Source organism: Neomonachus schauinslandi, chromosome 14 (genome assembly GCF_002201575.2).
Source record: "Neomonachus schauinslandi chromosome 14, ASM220157v2, whole genome shotgun sequence".
NCBI lineage: Eukaryota > Metazoa > Chordata > Mammalia > Carnivora > Phocidae > Neomonachus > Neomonachus schauinslandi.
The window spans coordinates 63,659,506-63,684,781 of record NC_058416.1 but is presented as its reverse complement, the minus strand read 5'-3'; the positions used below and the strand labels follow the sequence as shown (position 1 = coordinate 63,684,781).

Genomic DNA, 25,276 nt, shown 5'->3' with positions numbered 1-25,276 from the left:
CTTTGAAAAAGGTCATTGGAATTTTGATCAGGATGGCATTGAAGATATAGATTGCTCTGGGTAGCATAGACATTTTAACAATGTTTATTCTTCCGATCCATGAGCATGGAATATTTTTCCATCTTTTTGTGTCTTCTTCAATTTCTTTCATGAGTGTTCTATAGTTCCTAGAGTATAGATTCTTTACCTCTTTGGTTAGGTTTATTCTGAGGTATCTTATGGTTTTTGGTGCTATTGTAAATTGAATCATTTCTCTAATTTCTCTTTCTACAGTTGCATTGTTAGTGCATAAGAAAGCAACTAATTTCTGTGCATTGATTTTGTATCCTGCCACATTACTGAATTGCTGGATGAGTTCTAGTAATTTGGGGGCAGAGTCTTTTGGGTTTTCCACATAAAGTATCATGTCGTCTGCGAAAAGAGAGAGTTTGACTTCTTCTTTGCCAATTTGAATACTTTTTATTTCTTTTTGTTGTCTGATTGCTGTTGCTAGGACTTCTAGTACTATGTTGAACAATAGTGGTGAGAGTGGGCATAGTTTCTTAATTTCTTACGGGTTCTACAAGCAAGCTCAGGCAACAGCACAGTGCAATATTACTTCCAGACAGATTTTTTAAGAGAAACCACTTGATTCCATGACCCGACCTACCTCGAAGCCAGGATCTGTGAAGCTTTTATATCAGCCACAACATGTAGGAAATAGTAACTCATGAAAACTCTTCTTTGCAGCAGAAGGAAGGCAAAACATATGCTGTCCCAAATAATTCCTGCTTCACCACTGGGTAGTTTACACGAGGAATCATCATCAGCTGGGGTAAAAAAGTAGAAAAAAAAAACAAATTAAAATTAACATCCATTTCATTGTCATTTTATAATATCTGTAGCACAATCAGGCTTGAGGAATCCCACAGGCATAAGAGCGACATTCTGATGCATGGACTCACTTATGGGTGCATTTATTTACAGGCAAAGATACATATTTCAAATCCAATATCAACGTTGATTCATAAGACTGACCACAAGTGACCTCTTGACAGTGTAAGGCACAGGAGGGTCCCTTTGTCAGGGATGGCTCTTGAGTGTTTCTCTCTCTTAGAGGGAGAGAGATCTCTTTCTCCCTGAACAAGGGCCATGGAGAAATAATGTCTGTATGTCCCAATGCCAGAGGCAATGCTCTGATACAAACAAATAAACAAAAACAAAAAACAAAACCACCTCTTCTGGCAACAGTGATCTGGGGTAACCAGAAGAGCAGTTAACACAGTATTGTCTATTAGAAGAAGAGGTATCCACAGACATCTTATCCTAAATCGGAACAAATTCCCAGTTACTCTTCATCCTGGGCAAAGCATAACCTGGGTTGGAAGCCACAGTGGGGAGAGTGTCATGTTCAAGTTTCCCCATCCTGGGTGCCAAGGAGGAGCATGGTGTTATCCTGGGTCATGGTTCAAGAGGCAGAGGGATGGAAATGGAAACTTCTGGAACTGTAGAGACCCTGAAGGTCCTCCCAGTTGTTTTCCTGAGTCTGAAGCTCCCTGAGCTTCCTGAGGAGAGAAGGACCTGGAAGCCAGAGGAACTTTCTGACAACCCAAGATTCTAGCGGCAACCACCACAGGCCTGTGGCCTTCTGTAACCCTTCCTAATGTAACTCAAAGAAGTTTGGGGAGTATAATGGGCCACACCTAGTCCCCAGACCTGCCAGAGTCTGAGAAGTTTCCAGAGGATGATCAAAGATGCCTGGAGTAGGAGCACTTCATGTTATGGACAATAGATTCATAATGAACTACAGTCCTATTGCCTCCATCTAGAGGTCGAATTGACTGTCACTGTTTTCTCTTTTCTTTGTGTGCTTTGGCCCAATTTTAAAATTAGAACAATACAACCATCCTTCCTTCTCTGTCCTTACACTTCCAAATTTGCCTTGCATACTTACGCATTTTATAGCCTTTGACAGTGCAGGCCAGGCTGAAAGCTTGGATCAACCAGCAACTATTTTGAACCAATTTTTCAATGTATCCGCATGCTCCTATCTGAAAAATAAATGGGAGTGGCAAATTGTGAAACTCTGTGCCCAGAAAAAGAGGTTGATGCTTTGTGATCCTACTCTGTGTAAGAATTCACAAAGTCTCTGTGCCAATGATTCCAGGAGGTACCTGTAGAACCTAAAATCTCAGTCACCATGGGGTAGTGCACTTGGTGCTTTAAAAGCACCATAATTTCCTTGGGGAAATAAACCCCATGAGTAAAGGAAAAGTCTTTAGTGTGATGATTTCAGCACTTAGAAGCACTTGTCTTTTCATTGAGAAAATCTTGGACTTCTGTAGGAACAAGCCAAACGCTGATATCAAACAGGTGAACAATGACCCCCAGGACTTTGATTTTGGTATAGTTATTATCTCACAAGATCGGACAAATTAAACCTATGCTGTTTGCCAGGAGATCATCACAAACATCAGCTGCATGGCATTCTTAAAATAGGAAAAGAACATGCATTTTGAGCCTTTTTTGGTCAATTCTCTGGGCAAAGGAATATTCTTTATTGATTGGCATGTCGTTGTCTCTCTCATAACAATGATTTACATTAAGTTCACATGCTGAGGGGGAAGAAGTTTAAACAGACAAGCATTGCAAGCCAATACATAAAAGGGATGGCTGAACTGTGCGTATTTCCTGGGAACATGTGAGGTGGGAGTATATTTAGAATTTGTTCCCAAGTTGGCAGTTACTCAGCTTGAGTCCCTGCACCCACTGGAACACGCTCTTCACATGACTGTCTCTGTCCTACACGGCCATACTTGGAGGAGGACACTTTGGGAGTGTCCTCCTCCCTTTGTCTCTCTGGACACTCTTGAATCTAGTTTTCAAGTCTCTGATGGGTTGAAATGGCACCGCCTCCCAGAAGTCTGCTCCCAGTTAATTCAGGCAAGGTATGAGGCACTCCTTTTTTGTTTTGGTTTCCTAAAATGTTGTGATATTTAGCATTCACAGACCACATTATAATTATTAATAAGTAGGTTTGTCTTCCCTTATTAATAAGGGAAGATTATTAATAAGGGAATGTGAGTTCCTTAGGGTAAAACCTGAAGGCAGTACTATATCTAGTTCTTCAAGACAAAAACAGTGCCTAGCAAGTCTGCAATATAGGTTTACAGGATGAATGAATGAATGAATGAATGAACTTTGTGGCCATACATTTCCAGGACTGGTTGTAAGAATCAGCCTCTGGCAACAGATCCCTCACTTTCAGACTGGCTATCAAATGAATGGTGTTCTGTTGTTCTCTCTGTCCAAGAACTTTCAATACTACCCCAAATGTACATAAATATGGGTGGGGTAAAATTGCTGCATAAGAGTCACTTTTACTATCAACTGATCTTAGACAAAATTTCAATGGTCTTAGACAAAATAAATGACTCAAATACATATTCATGGTGACACAGACTTGGTTTTCCAAGACCTCTAAACACAGCAATACACGTGCCAAAAAAAAAAAAAAAAATGAAATGCCCACATAGTAGACTTGCCTGGTGAGCTCATCTTTCAGTAACCAGGAAGGTGAGAAGCAGGAAGCTATTACCGCACGGCCCCTCTAATGCACTATCAGTACTTGGCAGCAGCAGGTGCAAGGATTAATTCTGACTTAGGGCCAGTTAGAGATGTATTAACTCCTTCAGCTCATGAAAGGTTGTTGTTTAATTTCCTGAGACAGTAAATACCTTAGAAGGTGTCCCTGTGGCCCAAAAGATCCTGGGATGCCTAGTGGGCCGAGTGAGTTACCTACTTGGTCAGGGGGAATGTGGTGCCCCGGGACGTGGACATTTAATAGCAGAGCAGCTAAACTTTGTAGAGGAAGGATGTGTTTTGCCCCCACCCACTACTGGCTTACACTTCCATAATTCTTTCTAGGTAAGCCAACACAATATCAGTTTTGAAGAGATTCAATGACTAATTCAGGTCATAAAAGGGCCATTTTGTAGCACAAAGTGTGAATGGTGACAAATGATCCCTCAGAAGAAACAGGATTTTAACTTAAAAATACATTTTAGAATGTATTCCTACAAATCCCTATCCTCCTGCCATGTGACCTTGAGACGGTGGACGTGAGCAAACAGGATTCTGCTTAATGTGGCAAAACAAGAGTAATAAATGGTTCTTTGAATTCTGACTTTGCATCATCTTATTTGGGGCTTTTAAGAGAGGAGTGTGACGGGCAATTGGGCTTTTAATAACCACTGAATGGACTGTTTACTCTTATGCTAAAACCACAAATGTTTTATACAGTGGGAGGCACTTACTGACAGTATGTTTTTCATCGTAATCACAAAAATGTTGTATGCAATCAGCCAGTCCCAGTAGCGCAGGATGCTCTTAATGGGTTTCAGCAGCAAATCACCCCCAAAGAGCAGGAAATAGAAGCAGGCTACCAAGTAACCCATGCAAAAGATGCTGATCCTGGTTGTCCCCGTGATGAAGATGATTGTGAGGACAAACCAGAAGAGGTAGCTGAAGATGATCACTTTGGACATGTCTAAGTACGATCTGGAAAACAAGACCGAACCATCAAAGGACGACAACACACATAAATAATTAAGGCAGGAGATTCTACTGTAATGAGGGACAGACTTCATACCATCCATTTGACAATAGGGAAGCACTGTGCAAGTCATACTGTGAGCTCTGTATTCATCTTTCATTTAACACTGCCTCATCTGTAGGCAATCCTCACCCAGTTAGTAATAGACGGATAGGTAAGTTGTGAAAACACTTAACAGTACCTTATTTGGGCCAAATTTCCCACACACAGCAGTATCTTCTGCCTATTACTAGAGTACTCAAAATTCCTCCCTGTCTTCCCATAGGAGGCATGAATAATTGTATGGCAAGGGTAAGTCTAAGATACAGAGTCCTCCCGAAGCAAGAGAACAGGTGAGACTGGATTCTCTTAAATGAACTAGAAATCGATAGATAAAACAAGTTGTGTTACATCGAAGGTCTTACTGGAGGTGGAAATCCCTCCTTGCAGGTTAGAAGGCATTCTCACAAAGCACACACAGCCACGCTGAGGCTGGAGGCTCTGTCCAACACTCAGCCTCATTAGAGAAAGCTGTTCCTAAAAGGTACATTGTCGGATAAGCAAACTTCTTTGAACTTTACTCTTTTGGGAGTAAAATACTTAATCCTTTAAAATGCTTTCATGAAATTTCCCTCTCAAATATATTTCACCCTTCTTTGACGTTATAGCCAAAGGAGACTGTATAAAATGTTGGTATTTCTCAGCATCCCAGGAGCGTTGCTGGTGAAATCAGTGAATCATTTGAGACGTAATACCGGAATCCCACAGGGCCTTCCCGTGTGTGTGCGCGTGCGCATGCGCGTGCACACTTTGAGTCAGCAGACTTGGCCTGCTGGCATTTTGAGTGAGTGTGTGCGGGTAGAAACGTGTGTGTTAGTGTAACATGTGCTTCCTGTGGATTTCCCTTCCTTGCCCACAGTTCATTCCTACTCCAGGTGTCCCAGCCTCCGCTCCTCAGCACTTAACCTGCTTCAGGCTCAGAAATCACAAGACCATACTTGAAGGTCACATGGAAAACACCAGTCAAAGTGCCCCAAAGAGGAGGCTCAGGGACTCCGGAGCAGATGCATGAGCCCTGGGGACATGTAGTGAGGTGAAGAGGCTGCTTTCCAGAGCTGCAGAGAAACATATACCCACAGAGAGGGCTCGGGGGACGCCGCGCCTCCCACAGCAAAGCGGTCGCTAGCTTCCGGCTCGCGACTGTGGTGTGACAGGTTACTGCCTGAGATGCACTTTTCTGGCAGTCCTCACTGAGAAATGGAATTAAAAGCTTGAAATAATTCAGTTTTTCAAAGATACCACTCTAAAAATCAGTGGTGCACAAAATTTTCGAGTTGACGTTTTAGGTTTTTCAAGTACACTGTGGAGTTGAATACTTATCTTTCTCCAACTTTTCAACCTGATGTGATAAGATATTTGATTTTGTTCTAGATTTCCTGTCACTGTGAATTGTTCACGCATTGTCTGATTCATGATAAAACGTAAACATGTGCTATTAATGATTTCTTGTGGATTTTACTGTTCTGCCTTCAGATAAAAACTTTTTTGCGAGCCTTGGTGGCTCAGTTGGCTGTGTCTGCCTTCGGCGCAGGTCGTGATCCCAGGGTCCTGGGATTGAACCCCACATTGGGCTCCCTGCTCAGTGGGGGGTCTGCTTCTCCATCTGCCCCTCCCCTCGGCTTGTGCTCTCTCTCAAATAAATAAATAAAATCTTAAAGAAAAAAACTTATTTTTCTCTCTTTCGATAGGTAAAAAGATCAGCTGCACTGATATTTTCTCTTAGTATCACAGAGAAGAGGTAAAAAGTGGAATTCATACCTTATATTAGTGGTTAGTGTGGTACATTATTCCTAAAAGGAATCTTCAGGTTTACATAGGTTCTCATTTTATTTCATTGTTTTATTGTTAATTTTAATTTTTATTATGTTTTAAAGATTTTATTGATTTGAGAGAGAGTGAGAGCATGAGCGGGGGGAGGATAGAGGCAGAGGGAGAGGAAGAAGCAGACTCCCCACTGAGCAGGGAGCCTGACACTGGGCTCCATCCCAGGACCCTGAGATCAGGGCCTGAGCTGAATGCAGATGCTTAACCGACTGAGCCATGCAGGCACCTCTAGCTTATCATTTTAAAGCAAATTCACTTACTGGTTTGTTCAGTACATGCTAAGCTCTTAGGCCACTGAGAGGCACAGACGGGCCTCAGCACCCAGGTTTTGGAGCTAAGTTGATTGGGTTCAAATCCTTGCTCAGGCTGGGGGTGGGATAGGGTCTTCAAATAACAGTCCCATGCAAACACGATTCTCTGGGACTCAGAAGGCAGGGAGCAAATCTCAGGTGAGGAGAGACACACCGGCTGGTCCAAGACTGATCTCCATGCTGCGCACTGCTGCACAGCCTCTCCCTGGGACAACAGCAGACCTGGAGGGTGGATGCTAACTAGTGAGGATCAGGGAGTCCAGAGGTGCAGGGCTGGTGAGGAGGCATAGAACCCCCCCCCCCCCACCTTCTGGCCCTGACCACAGGGGGCAGAGCTGGACTGTGATTACTGACCGTGGAGGCAGGGGCGCCCGCCATGATGGGGCAGCAGGTGAGAAAAAGCACGAAGACTTGGGAACCCAGAGAACACAGAAGGAACACAGAGTGAGAAATTTAGTCAGGTTCAAATGCAAACTGTTGAGGGGACAATCACGTTGCCAAGATCAGCTGCCACCAGACTGCGGAGGACAGTGGAGGACAGAGAAGGTGTTACAGTCTACGCCATACCCCCTGAACACGCCCGATCTCGTCTGATCTCGGAAGCTAAGCAGGGTCGGCCTGGTTAGTACTTGGATGGGAGAAGGTGCTACAAGGGCAACCCACATACCAGAGAAGATAGCACACCAGGGGAGTGACAGCATGGGACAGGCTGTGGTTCCCAGCCTGCCACGGTGCCCACTGAATATGGAGGACCAGGAGGAGGACAGGGAAAGGGGGAGAGGGTGGGGAATGGGGATCAGGAGGGACAGGGGATGAGGAACGGGGATCAGGAGGGACAGGGATGAGGAGGAGAGACCGAGGAGGAGGGACAGGGATGAAGAGGAGGAGGAAGAGAAGACAAAGATGAGGGACAGTGAGTCAGAGGAAGGGTCTCTGCCGGAGCACCAGGAGGAATATCATGGGCCCTGGTCAGTTTGTGTGGGGAGAAGTGGAGGGAAACTGAGGGGAAATGTGTGGTTCATGCTGAGAAAAGCAGAAGCAGAACTATAATTCAGAGACTCAGCCTCTCGACCACCGAGCCCTCTGTCTGCATTTATGAGGCTGGTGTGTACCATTAGCCGCCCAGTCTCCCAAGAATGGCGGAGAGAGAGTTGGAAGTGGAGCTACGTCCTCCAAGTGACACGCACACACGAAGTGGCTTTGGACTTGCGCAGCCACCCTCACCTGCAGTGGATGAAATCTGGCACGGGGTTATGCTGGCTGAAGGAGGCCGCGTCAAGGTTCATGCAGATCTCCACGTTGTCCCCTGCCATGATCCGCACTGCAGCCTTGTTTTCGTCCTCGAAGATCTGCCTTTGCAGGGAGGCACACAGGAGCAGCATGAAGTCATCTGCGGGACAGAGGGATCGCTGAGTCACTTCTCCTCATCCAGGTTTCCATGATGCAGCAGACAGTCCCCGCAAGGGATGAGTGAGTCGCATTCCCAAAGTTCCCAGTGTACAGTTCTCCCTGGATTCCAATCTAGGGGCCAAGTCCCACCTTGCCCACCATGGAAGATGCAAGGGGGGCGGGCACAGTCACGGAAGAGTGCAAGTATCAGTTGATAATCCCTAGTCTCCTGACTTTCTTAAGGGATAATGTTTATTTGCATTTATCTCCACCAAAATTTGGAGGAAGCCAGTTGAATATGCTTCCCCATCTTTATTTTTTACTTGGGGTAGAGGCAGGCACTTGTGGTTTTCTTCATGCTCTCCATCCCCCAGTGTGTTTGTAACTGGAAGCTTCCCAGAGTGGATGGACAGGGCAATGAAGGTGGGGAGCGCAGGTGAAGATCATGGCCAGTTATGGGCAGGCAGCCTCCCATACATTAAACCTGAATGTGTGGAGGCAGCATGGTCCCTCTGGAGGTGACCCTCTCGTCTTAGGTTGGGACGTTGGGATCATCAGCCCACCCTTGGAAGGGCCGGAGCTACAGTCTGGTGCTTGAGAATCTGCAATTTGGGAGCATGTTCCTAGCTTCCACAGTCTTAGCATTAGCTTTGGTCTGTCCATGGTGGCAGCGTGAAAGAACCACTTTGCAAAAAACAAAGCCTCCCTCTGCAGTCTACCTTCTAGAAGGTGGATGAGTAGAGGGGTGTGTGTGTGTGTGGGGGGGGGGCAGCTGGAGAGTGGGCGTGTGCGTGTGTTGGGAGGTAAAATTACAGAAGTGGAGATGGTATTTCCAATGTTTATTTATTAATTTTGCAAATGGAGTGGGGGCCAGTAGAAGCCATTAAGGACTTGTGATATTAATGCATCAAGACAAGCTTTTACATGATCACCAAGTGCATTGGAGGAAGCAGGGGCATTGATGCACACACAGCACACCAAGATCAGCAAAGAGAAAACCAAACCCCAGTGCTCTGCGGTCCCGTGGCTCCAACACTTACAGACAAGAAACACAGGGTTGGGCCGCACAATGAAGTCTGGGAAGTACAGCCACTTTATGATGTTGTCATTGAAGCTAGCACCCTTGAATCTCCATGGGTAATCTGCAGGGCGGAAGTGGTAAAGAGCAAAATCAATACGCTTCTTCCCTGCCCTTGTCCCAGCCGTCCACGACAAAAGGGCTGATTGCAAGAGCAGCTGGCTTCCGGGGAAGGGCCCACGCACCTCTGCAAGGAGCTGCAGGGATGCCGATGCAGATGAAGTACTGGAAGGTGATGATGCATGCCAGGAAGCAGCAGTACTTGGGCCAGATCTCTGCAATGGCCTTTCTTCTACGCCGATATAAGACAGCGATCAGCCAGCAGGCGTGAATCATGGCATAGAAATCCATTCGCTGACCGATTACATTAACTGACATTAGGAAACAGGTCTGTGTAAGGATGAAAAGAGGCAAAAAAAAAAAAAAAATCGGGTTTACAGGGAAGGGGAGTGGTGTCACCTGTCAGCCCTGTGCAGGTGGCTCAGAGACCTGCATTCCCGAAGGGGTGTCTGTCTACACATGTTCACCAAGCCTTGCCTCTGTGGGGTGTCTTACAGCGTGAAGACTGAAATCTTGTATAAATTGCTTCCAAGGAAATGAATGACTACATCACTGTGAGTAAGAACCACTTCAAACTGTGAAGAGAATACAGCTACGCTCTCTTCGTGAAGCACCACTGTTCCAAATCCTTTCTATTAAGAGGCAGGCACTACATCAACCATTTCAGGTCAAACCAGTTCATTTTGGCGAAAGTTAAACTCTCAGAATGCACAAAACACAAAGAAGATTTGTAATACATTAAAGAAGCCAGTGAAAATGCCAAAGTGATATCCATGCATCTGCAAAGCTACAGAGATCCAGAGAGGCCAAGTTCGCTGCGGCAGAGTAGGGAGCACTGACCTTGGTCTTAGAAAACTTTCAACCAGGCCAGGTGAACCCTTCAGCAGAATGTCCTCATGCTGATCTTGAGGAGACAGTCATCAGAGCACAGAGATGGACAAGTAAGCTCTAGCGGCCAACTGGCCAAAAAAAGCAATTGGGATTTTCACAGAAAACAACAACAACAACAACAACAAAAAACCAACCCACATCAGCAAGGAAACTCACCTCCAGACCAAACTTGTAGAAGAAGTAATTTATGAAATATTTGGCACAATTAATAAGTCCGTCATCGAGATGGAGTCTTGTAATGTCATGAAAGATGGTTTTAGACACTGGGGCCGTGAGGTTGTTTCGACCTCGATAGTATTCCTGATGGCGGTAAATTGTAACCTCAAAGGCCAGAATGGCCAACATCAGGAGATTATTCTACAAAGCAAGAAAACACAGTTGTGTGAAGCCAAACGCTTTAGCTTGGTCACTTTAAGTAACCCCCATAATCAATCCTTTTTTTTTCACATTCTTGGTGTCTAAAAGAACAATGCTTTATAAAATCCCACCTCTATTGAAGTCCTGAATTCAATGTTCATTTTCCCTATGGTATAGTAACAAGGTGGAGCTAACTGCACTGTGCAATCAGGGTAATTTCCAGGATGCTAGGATCTAGAATCTCTAGACAGCAGGCCAGTGATGCTCATTCCTGTTTCTGGAAAAGAACACTAGCCATAGGAAGATGCAGTGACCAGTTGCCTTGGGAGGGCGGTCCAAACTTGATTGCAACTTGAAGTGCAAAATGATACAGGGCCATCTGGGAAACAGATGAAGCTGCAGGGGAAGTCTTTCAACACCTCGGAAATTTGGCTAGGGAGAGCCGCAGACTGACAAGCATGCTGCTGACCATAACATAATCATAGTAATGATGAAAATAGTTAATGTTGATGGTACCGCATGTGCTATTCTGATTGCTCTTTTCAAATATCAGTTTATTTTAGCCTTATAACAGTTCTTGACGGTGGGTAGCATTTGTATTGCTGCAAATCATGTCTGTCCTATGAGAAAAAATGGGAAAGCTACCCACAAAAATGGGACCCTTAGTATTTTTAAAAATTCCAGGTGATGAGTATAAATGCTTTATTTCTAAGTGCTTCTATGTGGTATGAAGACCGCTCAGATTATCCATCAAAGTAAAATGGGAGTAGTCTGAAGCATATTGCTTTCATTAATGTTTGTTTTGACTATCTGCAAAGTTTCTTTTCAAAGATAGGTTGTTAAAAATTGTATTATCTCTAATGATAACTAGCTGGAATTTTAAATAAAAACTTGAAGAAAAAATTATATTACCTTTCAGCATAATATAGGTCTTTTATTAAACATTGTAGAGAAACAATTAGACAGCAAACATTTCTCATAAATGCTCTACCTGCTTTTCAGGAATAATCGCTATACACAATTTGGTATATTTTACTTGGTATTTTTCCTTGTATCTAGAAGAGATCACACTATGCATGGTGTACTGAAATTTGCCCCTTTTTAAAAGCTAATATATTTTGGATGTCTTTCAACATCTCACATTATCAGTCTACCTCAATCTTTTGGTGGTTATATAGTTTATATATTCTAGTGAATATATTTGTCATACTTTATTCAATCAATCTCAAACTACTCGATCAATTTCTTTTCAGCACAATGCAACACTGATGGTAATGTTTAGTCATTTGTTTCAAAGGTGACTCCAAATGTCACGTAAAAAGGCAAGGTTACTATCAGATACGATATCAGAGGTCTCAAGGCAAAGGCTCTCAGGCGTTAACGGTGCAGAGGGGCAGGCGAAGTACGAGGGAGGCCTTACCCTCAGGTAGACAAGCAGAGGGGAAGACTTCCTCAGGCCCACCCATTCTGTTGGATCAATAGGAGCGCTGTAGAGCTGAGACTTGTTCAACTGGTGGATGGGTATATTCGTTTGGTTTTCATTTGGCTGAAAAGAAGAGAACAAAGAGTTTTAAAAAATGGTTGCAGAGATTGGAGGAGTTCAGATTTTTCTCCTCAAGCTTTGTGTAAAGGGACACAGTGGGACCAGGAGGGAAAGATCCACTTCAGGGGGGGCAATCTCAGCAGGGGAAGAAGACTAGGGCCAGGATGTATCCAACATGGCTGAGGTGACTGAAAGGCCGGACAGAATGTGCTCGGGGGTGTGGGCTCCCCAATATCTGTGTCACTTCCCTAAAGACCAGGCAAGAGGAGTCCCCTGTCTTTGAGGCTCACCAAGGAACAATTAACAGAAAAGTTCTCAGGCTTAATGGTTTGCAGCTGGTACAACATTTTGCAGACGATGATCACACACGTCCAGACAGTGCAGACACTCGAAGCCAGACGGCGCAGCTTGGCGTATGGCAGAGCAAAAGCCCAAGAAATCAAAAAGACATAGTTGAACAGAGACACCTGAAAAGATAAAATCAGAAATGGGGACAAAAATACATAACATGGCACAAGAGCCACAAAATGTGGCAACTCGATTTATTCAGTTTGGCAAAGTCTGACTGAACTCCTGGCATGTTCGAGGCATTGCCCTAGTTGTGTGTGTGTGTTGGCGGGGAGGTCCTTGTATGACAGAAAGATACATAACCAGATGTCAATATAGCGTAGCAGTGTCTCAACTATAGATGGGAACAGGCTCCTGTGAGAAGACCCAGAAGGGGTCCTTGGCCCCATCTGGAGTGCCCAGAGCATTTTCTGGAAGGGATCCTGCCTAAGCTGGGCCTTGAAAGATGCATAAAGTTAGCCAGGCCAAGAAAGGTGAGAGGTGCCTTCCAGGTAAAGGATGTACAGGTACAGGCAGGAAAGCATGATGGAACATGGAAGGGACAGGTGACCACAGACAACTGGAAATTCTGGACTTGAACATGGTGAATGGCAGCAGTAAATGAGGCTGGAGATGCAACTGAGAGTCACACTTTATGGACCCCTTTTAAACCATGCTATGGCCTGGGAACCCTCTGTGCGGGAAAAAGAGGGTCAGGACTTACCAGCAAAAATCTTAAGGAAAGATTTTCATTTTGTTGAAGTAAGTATAACTGAAGAATGAAGATGTACCCATGGGAGTTCAGTAAGAGGTGAGGAGACCCACTCATGGGTACTGCCAGGAGAACATGACCAGGGCCCAACTAGGGCTGTGGAGCAGGGATGGAGAGGAGTCACAGATTTGAGATGAGAAGTAAAACTACCTGGAGTTGTTGACTGGTTGGCTGGATGGTGGCAATGGCTGGGGTAAAGGAGGGGGTGTAAGGAACGCCTCCCAGGTTTCTGGCTTGGGAGCCAGAGCCCTGAGAGGATAATCGTGCCACTACTGAGACAGGATCTTGGTGGGGGTGGGGGGCAGGTGTGAAGAGGGAGGCAGTGACTTCAACTTGCTTTAGACTCTGTGTGTGTTGATCAATCTGGTAAGATGTCCAATCATTTCCAATGGTTCTCCATAGCCAACAGTTCATGGAACAATACAGAAGCACAGCCATTTCACTCATCCATGGAAAACACTCATGTGATTAAAATAAGATCAGGATATTGTTAAAATAATGTCATAAGAACACTTAATATAATCAGCATGAATTAATTAACATTAATAGCACATACTCAGTTGATAAAATTCAACATGTAGCCAGGGCTAAGTACTGTGGGCTATAAAACGTATGGTCACCTGATTGGCTGACAAAACTACACAACAAGAAATGAGGAGACTCTGGGACAGTATTTAATTCTGTAATTTAGTAGCCACTACTTTTCTACTTAACTACTTGTCACTGTCCAGGCAAGGAACCTCTCTGAGAATGAAGCGCTGAAGTATTAGGGTAGTAAGAACTGCCTTTCAGAATTAATTGAAGAGGAAAGAAATACCACCTTGTGAACTCTACAGCGCTCACAAACACAATAAATTTTACATTTTAACAAAATATTTTGATTGGCTAAATGACTCTTCCTTCGTCATCAGCCAGTGTCATATTAACTCGGATATTTAAAAACATTTCTTTTCTCCTCAGTTAATTCTGTAAGCCTATTAAGGCTAATATGAAATTAAGTCTCTTTGTCATTCTTTTTAGTACACATTTAAGGCACTGAGCATAAAAACAGCACAATGAATTTACATAGAACTCTTAATATTTTGAGTGTTAGAGAAAGATACATTTTATGAAGTCCTAACTAGGCTCAAGGTAGCATATCCTGTGTGGATTCCTGGCCTCAAGAAACACATGGGGTAGTGCCAGTGAGAACCGTGTAGACAGTCATGACAATATGGTGGAGGGGGTGTCTGCCTGGGCTGAGGCTAGCTGTATGGGAGCACGGGGCTGATCAGCTAGTCCAGGGTTAGGGAAGACTGTCCATGAGTGTTCAATCTAAACTGAGGCCGGAGGTACAAATGGGAGTTTGCCAGGCAGGGGAACAGCATGTGTGAGACCTTCTGGCAAGGGAGAGCATGGGGTGGACATCCTTGGAGTAGCAAGTGGCTCACCATGAGAGCAGTGTGATCAGGGCTCCTTCAGAGGGCTTTGGAATCCACCTAGGCTAGGGTGTCTAGGAAAGAAAGTGGCGAAGCGGTCCAGGCCGGATCATGAGGGTCCTGTAGCTAATGCTTGTGAGGACAGGAGAGCTGTTGAAAGTTTTTGAGTCGAGGATTAACATGAACATATTTAGGCACTGGAAAGACTGTTGTGGCTGCAAGATGGAATCCATACTGGCAGGAGGAGAGATTGGGGCATGGTTGGGCATCTGGTAGAGTAATCTAAAAGGGAAATGACGTGGAGATAGGGGGCTCAGTTTTAGAGATGTTGAAGGTGCTTTTGGGACACTCAAGGATGAGGTCATGTCCAGCTGTGACTTGGAGATACGGGCCTGGAGTTCAAAGACCGGACGGGATGAAGGCACAGATTTACAATTCTTGCATGTAGATGGTGAGTGAACCACAGGAGCTCATGAGACCACTCACAGAAGGTCTAGAATCAGAAAAAGAGGCTGCAGTTAGAACCTAGAGAAGAGAGGAGTTGGTAGGAAGAGAAACAGCCCATGAATGAGGCAGAAGGGAGGGGCCGGGGAAGTGTGCTGTTTTGGAAGACAACAGAAGCTCTTCAAGGACAAGGAAATGATTGTCAATAGCCAATGTCATAGAGAATCAAGTAAAATGAGGCCTGAACAGTGTCTGTGAGGTGGGAAAACGGACTCGGAGAAGCACCATACTTCGTCCAACATAAACATGGTTGATGATGGTCTTATCCTTTCCCTGATGGTGGGAATGTCGTGGAATGTACTAAAAAATTTTACAAAAGACAAATATCTGGGCCCCAACCAATATCTGATGAAGCAGAATTTCTAGGGAAATCACTGGTCATCCATGTATCTAACACGTGTCAACGTGATTCTTATTATCAAGAAATTTGGGGAAGTAATTTTATGCCATATGCCTTCCTCACAAAACACTTTTCCACAAATTGTCACTTTCTCTGAATATAAACTTCTAAGGCTTGAGGCCGCCACCTTGAGAGAGGAGCCCCTGAGAACTGTGGTCCCCGCTGTGCACTGGCCCAGCTGGCCTCCTCCCTCAGAGCACCTGCAGCCTCGGTGACCACCTCCACGGTACGACCCCTGCATGACACGCCCCTCCCTTGCACCCACAGCCTCCTGGGATGCCTCTAATATGACTTTGGTTTCGTTTGCCAGCCATGACCATCCGACTGCGAGCCAAGGCAAGAAATGTGTCTTTCACGCCTTTGTGCCAACATCTAGTGGAGTATAAGCATTCAATTTATTGTAATTTAGTTTAAGTGCATAATAGAGGCTAAATGAATGGTTAGTGAGAGTGAAAATAATAATGAAACATCAATTGACATATAGGGTAAATCTCAAGCTTGCAAAGACGTTTTATTTCCTTCAGCCAGTAAACTTTACTGAGCTGCCACAATTGTCCAGGCCCCATAGGAGCTGCTCAGGATGCTAAAATAAGGTGTGATCCCTTCCTCAAAGAATAACTTGATCTCTCAGAGCTTTCTAGGAAACTTTGAAATTAGAAACATAGCTGCATATAAAAAAAAGATGACAATGTTATATGTATATTTAAAATCTAGGTCCTTCCAAAGTGGTGTCCCTCTGGTAAGAGATAATGATGTAAAAGAATGGCCTCTATAATAAATTCTTTCTCATGGTCTCTTCTTCCTCTAATGCCCATGATGATAACCTTATAAAGGTTTAATGTTTGACCCCAAAATGACCTGAGAAATGACTCTGAAATTTTGTGAAAACAAGCAGCCTGCTGAAGGCCTTGGATAAGGAAGAAGATTTCACTGGGGTCGTTGACTTTGTTCTCATTTTGCCATTTACTGATCAGCAATTTTTGAGAAGAGATATCTTTTGTACAAATCAAAATTAATAAGCTATGAATGGAAACTATATGTAGCAAAGGTCATCACTGACGGGCTTCTCTGGTTGAGGATGAGCCAAGCCTTCAAAGCAGAAGAGGCCCCTGAATGTATAAATCAGCAGCTCAGAGGTGCACAATGTCAGGGGCTGCTGGTCACAGGTGAACGAACAATGCCCCTGGAATTGTGCGGCATAGCTTCCTTCCTGCCCCCGCCCTATGTGAACCCTAGACACTTGTCTTTGTTATAAGCAGATAAGATTCAGACATATCATAGCCTGGATTTGGCACATGGCTCCTTACAAGAATCAGTGTTTGTCTTTCTTCCCCAACTGTACTCATTAGCATAGAAAGAGTTCAGTTGAAACCTAGTGAGGCAGCAAATTAGAACCAATGGAGGCAAAACCTTCCAAAATGAGGTGCTAGCCAGCCATGTAGAAATTTCAAACCAAAACTGTTGATGGGAAACCATTTAGAGGGCTTTTCAAGCTCTCTGGGAGGGTACAAATGGATCAAGATGGTGAAGCTGACAGGAGGGAGTGTGAAGAAATTTCTTCATAGGAGGTGCTTCTGTCAGTGCCCACCCCCCCACAAGATGATGGGGTAGGAAGGAAGGGATGCTACATTCTCTACCCAAACCCCAAGCAAGGAGCTTCAAGCAGTACCATGCAGAGACGCTAATTTGTGTATTCTGGAGTCTGGATACCGATGGCCAACTTCACCCAGAAAATCCAGCTGGTACGGATTTGGTGACTAGGACAGGAGTTGCCTCATTGCGAGACACATACACTAGCAGAGTACAGACTGCATGAGTGCAGCCCTTAGACCTGAAGGGGGAAGAGAGAGGGCTGGAGCCGTCCTACGTTCTGCTCAGGGGCACTGCCTGCACAGGGGACGAGACTCCAACAGAAAGGGTCAGGAGGAGCAGATGCTGGAAACCAGGCACTAGAGGAGCCCCCTGAGAGAAAGGGGAGATTTAATCAGCCCCAGGCCACTGTGAGGCCATCCTAAGAAAGCACACCGCCATTCCCCCCTGAGGCTGTGGTTCAGCGTGGGAGGCCTTATACTGCAAGTTAGTTCACTGGAAGGAAGGGCAGAGAGGGAGGCAGTGAAGGGGGTGTGTGTGAGAAAGAAAGAGGCTGCTAGAAGAGGAAACGTTTCTACCTGGTAAGAGATCAGAGTTTGGTGCTGGCGAGGATGCAGAGAAAGGGGAACCCTCGTGCACTGTTGGTGGGCAAACTGGTGCAGCCACTGTGGAAGACAGTATGGAGCTTCCTCAAAAAGTTAAAAACAGATCATCTACCCTATGATCCAGCAATCGCACTGCTAGGTATTTACCTGAAGAATACAAAAACACTGATTCAAAGGGATACGTGCACCCTGATGTTTATAGCAGCATTATTTACAATAGCCTAATTATAGAAACAGACCAACTATCCATCAACTAATGAATGGATAAAGAAGATGTGGTATTGGAGTATTACTAGCCATAAAAAAGAATGAAATCTTGCCATTGGCAGTGATGTGGATGGAGATAGAACATATTACGTTAAGCAAAATAAGTCAGTCAAAGAAAGACAAATACCATGTAATTTCATTCATCTGTGGAATTTAAGAAGCAAAACAAATGAGCAAAGGGTAAAAAGAGAGAGAGAGAGAGGCAAAGCAAGAAACAGACTTAACTGTAGAGAACACAATGATGGTCACCAGAGGGGAGGTGGGTGGGGGATGGGTGAAGTAGGTGACAGGGATTAAGGAGAGCACTTGTGATGAGCACCTGGTGTTATATGGAAGTGCTGAATCACTATAGTGTACATCTGAAACTAATATCACACTGTATGTTAGCTCACTAAAATTTAAATAAAAACTTAACAAAATAAAAAAGAGAAGAGTCTTCTATCTTCATGAGAAAAAAAAAAAGAGATCAGAGTGTGGTTCTTTTCTGTGACTGGACAAGTCTAAATAATGAAGAGATTCTGTTCCCTCTCTGAGGTAACTATAGGACTTTCTATTACCTGGGAATGATCAGAAAGTTTTGCAGTCAGGGGCATGGAGAAAACTTTCTCTGTAGAATACATTTTAAAGGGACAGTAGAGGTCTGAAATGAAGTGATTTTTATGATTACAGCCCACGTGTTCTGATCGCTTGATACTGCAGTGATGTTAATGAGAATCAGTCATGAGGGGAAGACCAGAGGCTAAAGTCAGTGCATAGAGGAGACACCTCATGATGTCCAAGGATCAGGCAGGAACTCACCCTTTGGGGACGGAAACCCCTTATGCAGGTGGGATAACAGGATGTGAAACTAGGGTGACACACTTTGGGGTTAACCTTCTCACAAGGGGATTCTGGCAGATGTTAGCAGCAATGGGAGCAGTATTTCTCTGAGGCATGAGCATCTGATGTGCTTTAAAGTTATAAGTGAAAGAGATGGAATTAGGGAGGAAAGTTCTGGATGAATCCTAGAGAAGGAAATGGTCATATGCCACCAAAGGCCTTTTTCCTACTGGTGTAACAGGATGAACAGGTCATGATGCTTTATCAACTTGATAGTCTAGGAACAAGACATTCTCAGGACTCATTAGGATGATTTTAACAAATATATGCCTGCCTTTCATTTAGGATTTGTAAGAAGTGGTATCATTGAACTCTTCCTTTCTCTTTCTGAACTCCAAAGGATGGATTTCAGAGAGTGGATTTTCTGTGCCCTACTCACACTAACTTCTTTCATTTAATGCCCACTGGCATCATAAAATGTCTTCTCTGCAACAACTTCTCATGCCATCTGAAGACATCTGTACATCGGATTTGGTTAATTCTGAAATGGACTTTGCTATTTGTAGCCAAATGCCTTCTCTTGCCCTTCTTCGTTGCTCTTTAATTCTCTACCCTCGAATTCTTTCTGAATTGGTCAATTTACGTCTACAGTTAAAATGCTTAAACATCTTTGTCTTCAATGAATACACATAGTAGGCTAGATTTTAGTTCTAATTAATGTATAGATTGTGAACAGTGGAGTGCATGTCCCTTTCTGCTATAAATCTCACAGGTAGAGTAGTTTCTGTTTTTATTCCCACCTGGCAGTAATAATAGATCCATTCCAGATGGTTTGTGTGAAGTAGAGAATGTTCTAGTTTAGACTGGGGAGCTCACATTAAGGTTCATCTCTTAGTTACCTACTTGTGAACCTTTTAGGTTTATGTTGTTGTAGTTGTAATATGATGTTATTATTTAACTTTTTAAAAATTAGAGGCAGGAGTTCCCTGACTGAATTTGTAGAGGGCAAAGACTCTTTGAATTGTCACTCAACACTAGTCCAGGGAAATGAGAAATATGTGTAAATTATCTGCTGAATAAATTGAAAGGAGCTAATCTCTTCATAGTCAGCCTCAAATAATTGTTGGCTGAATGATGCCTCCCCTCCTTCTAGATGAGAAAACAGAACTGCAATACAATGTTGAAACATGGTGTCTTGTCTCAAAACAACCAATAATAAACAAGGTGAACTCTGGCACAGATTTTATTAAATTTGGGAAGCTGAGGGCGCCTGGGTGGCTCAGTTGGTTGGGCGACTGCCTTCAGCTCGGGTCATGATCCCAGGGTCCTGGGATCGAGTCCCGCATCGGGCTCCCTGCTCTGCGGGGAGCCTGCTTCTCCCTCTCCCACTCTCCCTGCTTGTGTTCCCTCTCTCGCTGTGTCTCTCTCTGTCAAATAAATAAATAAAATCTTTAAAAAAAAAAAATTTGGGAAGCTGAGTTTACTCCTTGGTAACATAAACTGGCATATTATTGTTTTCCTCAAAGAGAGTTTATGCACAGGTAGTTCAGAAGAGCAGCCTGCTCTCACACAATTCAACTAAAGACTCCATGGAAATAAGTAACCCTTCTGATATGACCAAGCCAATGAGGAACTAAGCCAGGAGCTTCTTTCTGCTCTGCTATGTTTCCCACATCTCAGGACAACTGCCCTTTGGTTTTCTGCATGTCAAAGTGTATGTGCTGTCTTAGAGCCTTCGTGTTCTAATTTAATGGGGATTTCATTTAAAATAAAATCATGGACAGTTGGGAAAGGAAAATGATGACCCACTGTGGTTTTGTCTGGCCTGAAGATACAACAAATGTTCACTTGCCTCTTTCACAGAAACCCAGATAATGTACGATGAAACAATTTTGATGATATGTAACTCCAAAATCCACCACATGAACACCTGCAGCTTGTGGAAATACTCCAGGAATTTTAAGAAGAGCACAGTGAGGCGGTCAATCACCAGATGCCATTTGTTCCTTAAATCTGCAAAATAGGAAATTCATCCAAGGGAATAAAACGTTGTGGGTTTTTTTTTTTTTTTTGCATTATTATTTAAAGCAGATCTTGTAACATTCAGGTTAGAAGGAGAAGCTGCAAAATAATAGTAATGGATGAATTCTAAGAATATCAAAATCTGGAGGAATGGGGTCTAAAAAATCCCACATCATCATGATTTAGACGTCATGCACCAAGACTCTGAAGGACAAGGTTGCTCTCCTTAAATTCATTAAATCAGCATGAAGGAGTATTTCTTGACCTTATTTACTCTTATTTACTTTATTCCCTAATTTCTTGGGAATATTAGGTAACTGAGCTCCCTTGAAATGACATTTATCTTGCAACGACTGCGCTTCCGTAAGTTCCGGGAGCTTAAAGAGGGAGTGGACAAAGCTCACTGGTCACCCCGTTGGAGCGAGCGGCAAGAGCCTGCTCCTCGTTGCAACTGAGAGTGAACACTGAGGGTCTGAATGACCCAGTCCCAGTTCACGAAATGGGGTCAGACTCACCCTAATCATAATTTTTAATCATACTAGTCATCTCCTTCTTTCCACCTTGTGCTAAGTAGTAATATTTTGCAGACTGGGGTCATGCTTCTGTTTAGAAGGGCTGTCCCGGTTCATGTGAATGGAAGTCACCACAGAACTATTTTGTGGCATCAGAATGTGGCCACATGTGTAGACAAAAGCTCATGAGCCCAGACAGATAAGACCTGAGCGTCTCTTTAAGTAGCTTCTTCTTCACATGGCTGGGGTGGTTGTAGTAATTATTGTCCTCGGTTTTAAAAGTTTCAGTAAGGTCTCAGTTATTGTGAAAAATGCTTATTTACAAAGTGACACAGATAATAGTTGATACAAAGATTTCAGTCATAACCGAGCATAATTTAGAGGTGTAGATGGCAGGTATATGAGGGAGTGCCAGAACAAAGTGCAATCCAATTTTTGGTGAGATCCTCTTAGTAAAGCTCAAAACCTTCATGCAGTAGGGCGCCTGGGTGGCTCAGTTGGTTAAGCGACTGCCTTCGGCTCAGGTCACGATCCTGGAGTCCCGGGATCGAGTCCCGCATCGGGCTCCCTGCTCGGCAGGGAGTCTGCTTCTCCCTCTGACCCTCCTCCCTTTCATGCTCTCTGTATCTCATTCTCTCTGTCTCAAATAAATAAATAAAATCTTTAAAAAAAAAAAACAAAACAAAAAACAAAAAAAAAAAAACAAAAAAAAAACCTTCATGCAGTAGTACAGCACATCTTAGTCCTGGGTCCTTGGTCCCACCGAGCTTTGTTCTCCTTCACCCTGAGGAACGGCCATTGCTTAGACATGGAAAGGGCTGTTCTGGGTCCCTCTCAGGGTCTTCTGAGATGAGGGGGTAAAAGGGACCAGGTCTGGGGGAATTTGCCTTTGGGAGGGATCTTCTGCCTGTGCTTTTTCATTTTCTAATCCTTTAAAGCACAGAGCACCAGAACAGACTAAGTGCTCTGCCTTCTCTGTTCTCTGTCAGATAAGGCATCCTGATCACCATGGACGTCCAGTTCTCGTCATGCCCTATGAAACATTACCTCAAGGCTACAAAGAAAGTCAGAAAAAAGAGCCTAAAGAATAAAGAGGGAAAACCTAAACTCATAATGACAACAAAAAGAACTCTAGGACTTGGCTTGACATGATAATTATCTCATCGCTCATTTGCCCCTCCAGTTCCCAGGTCCTGAAATATTAGGACTGAATTACAAGTATGCTCTTAATTACCAGTTCCCTGGAGAAGTCCCAGACTGGTTTCTTTGAGAATGCGTTTGAAAAAGCCCTGTCTAGAGCTTTCTGCAATTCTACACAGTTGCCTATGTCTGCTGCTGATAGGAAACATCCCTGACTCGGTTTCTGACTGAGCACAGGTAAGAACCACACACACACTGCCTGAGCCTGGCGGGGACCACCTCTGGTGGCTCAGGAGCTGACAATCTGCCATCTGCTCTCTTCTCCTACCTCAGAATCACAAGGAAATGATGGGAGCAATTGGAACCGCCACTGTTGTAACTATAGCAGCCCAAAGACCACACCCCAGCTTCTACTTCATGGACTGGATCAAATCTCTATCCACTGGGAACAAGTCTGTTTCGTTCACTGAGTCTGTCAGCCAGGATTTTCTGAGCAGCTACTGGTCGTGGGCAGGTTACCTGACGTCTCTTCCTCCCCTTCTTCCTCCTCCTCCTCCTCTTCCTCTTCGTCCTCCTCTTCCTCCTCCTCCTCCTCGCTGTCTTTCCCAAGCTCAGCCTTCTCAGGGCACCCCTCTGGTTTATCATCCCCATGCTCAGCCAGCTTCCTGATGTCCGGCTTCTCCAGGCTGGTGGTCAGATTCATCATGGCAAGGTCTGGAAGGCTTCCTTCGGGGTGGGCCAGTCTGTTGGCAGAGAGTAGCCGAGTCAGGGGAGGAAAGAGCACTGGGCGAGATTTGAGTGAGGGGCAAGTAAAAGGAGGATAAATAAAAATGAAAATCAGTGCAGGTACACAGGCCTTGCAATGTGGGATTGTTAGTGTCTTGTCACTTTTTTTTTTTTTTTAAGCTCTTTCTAAAAACAAACTGTAAACTCAGTTAGGTCTTGTTAGCTTTTCCAATTCGGGTTCTAATGATTAGTCAGAAATGAGAGCTATCGACACCTAAACTTGACATTTTTCCCGGAGGAGAAAATGGTCAGAGTTTAGGATGTAGAAGCATGAAATGGCAATCATGTAGAGCAAGCATTTCATGGCTTCACGGGGGACTTACTCATTTTGGTGGATTGGTAATTTTTTCTTGATGCTGCTCAAAGTAATTGAAATAGAAAGGAAAAAAAAAAAGGAGATGAGAACAGAAGAATTATAAGGAATGTCAGAGATCACACATCATGCTACATATCATTCACTAACGCATTCCTGTATGCGGTTGCAGTAAGTCCTAATGCCAAGTGCATTCCAGGATGGCGTCAATAGCGTGCTTTTGCTATGAACCCTGGGTTTGGCGACTGAGTTGAGAGTGGACAGGATTGCAGGTTGTAAAGGGAAGAACGTATAGACGACAGAGGCAAATCATGTCATGCTTTTTTAGTAATGCAGCAAACCATCCCATAAGAATCCAGTCATTCACACTCTAAATAGGATTTTTAAAAATTACTCTTAAATAACATGTAATCGCAGTCAAGCTTTGCACAGACTCATCCCACTCTGTTGTCATCTAAAGCAATATGCAGAGGAGGCGAAATGCTTTCGGGAGTAAGAAGTCTGCATTACGTCCCAGTCCGCGGGCACTGGTGTTTACTGGGGGATAGCAGTCATGGGGAGATGGGGTGTGACAGCTTGGGTGAGGCAGAGGGACAGTTTCGCTGAGCCCGGACAGCAGCCGGAGCATTACAGCTTATTTCATACTGGACAATAATGAGTACCATCTTCCTCCTAAATTGTTAGAAAGTAGATCTTTTTACTCATGGCCAATCTGAAGGAACATTTGTGGGCAATAAAGAAAATATCAGGGAAAGATCCACTGGAAATACTGAGAGTCTTCTCCATTTGGAATAATTAATGTATATTTCAGCCTGGTTGTAACAGGATGGACAATTAATCATGTTATCCTACCTGTATAATTGTGGGCTCTGAGCATATTATTTAACCTTTCTAAAATTCATTTTTTTCTGTAAAATGAGTAAGTTTGGCTAGATAAAAACCTACACTTATTTGCAACTCATTGATTTTATATTTGAAACACATCTGTGAAGCTGGGTAACTGTTGCAGTGAATCTGCATTGTCCTTAGACTTTTAGAGCTTTTATCATTCAAAAGTAATTCCTCTTAACAGGGTACCAAGCAGGTAAATTATGGAATGCAGAAACATTGTGAATTCAATAAAGAAAGACCGTCCTGAGTATGGCTCCACATTGGTGGAAGGAGTTATGATGACATACCACTTTCTTATTTTCCAAAGCTAGTCAATCCACCCTCCTGTCTTTGGGGAAGTCCCCCCAACCCCCCACTCCTGAAACTCCAATACCATATTTTACACACCAGCACTGCGTGTCAAATCTCAGGGGGCATATGTGCTGTTCCTGCTTTGCCGGGACTCTGCATGTGAAATGGTGTTAAATGTAAAAGCAGTCAGCTGTCACACAATTGCCAATATTTATATGTTTTCTTCAGCACTGGCAGGGGACGCATTTTGTAAGTGAGAAGATACGTCTCATTATGACATTTAGTGGAAGGATGACCATCTTGGAGTGCATTTTTACCATCTACATCAATACTGCCACGACTTAGTACTGACAAGAAAAACAACTTGCCAAGAATTAGAGCTAATTAGTGGAATGAAACTTACAGAGATGAGGCTGTTTCTGCAGCTGCCAAGCTGGCTATATAACAAAAAGTCCTCAAGCAAAGAGACCCCCAAAGTGTCTTGCCATAGGCAGGGCATATTGAGGGGAGATTAGCGAATGAAGGAATCAAAG

The 25,276-nt window shown here is 44.0% G+C and overlaps 1 protein-coding gene across 1 annotated transcript in view; it reads right to left on the bottom strand.

Annotated features, from left to right (window-relative positions):
- PIEZO2 (piezo type mechanosensitive ion channel component 2) overlaps positions 1–25,276 on the bottom strand; it is a 500,927-nt gene that overhangs the window by 49,169 nt on the left and 426,482 nt on the right. The window contains exons 19-30 of the mRNA XM_044921024.1: positions 23,572–23,604; positions 22,982–23,205; positions 20,641–20,801; positions 12,377–12,553; positions 11,964–12,089; positions 10,343–10,543; positions 9,421–9,625; positions 9,198–9,299; positions 7,993–8,158; positions 4,296–4,539; positions 1,934–2,030; positions 650–809 (exon numbers count right to left, since the gene is read on the bottom strand). Of these exons, the coding sequence (XP_044776959.1) occupies positions 650–809; positions 1,934–2,030; positions 4,296–4,539; positions 7,993–8,158; positions 9,198–9,299; positions 9,421–9,625; positions 10,343–10,543; positions 11,964–12,089; positions 12,377–12,553; positions 20,641–20,801; positions 22,982–23,205; positions 23,572–23,604 (1,896 nt within the window). The remainder of the gene's footprint in view (positions 1–649; positions 810–1,933; positions 2,031–4,295; positions 4,540–7,992; positions 8,159–9,197; positions 9,300–9,420; positions 9,626–10,342; positions 10,544–11,963; positions 12,090–12,376; positions 12,554–20,640; positions 20,802–22,981; positions 23,206–23,571; positions 23,605–25,276) is intronic.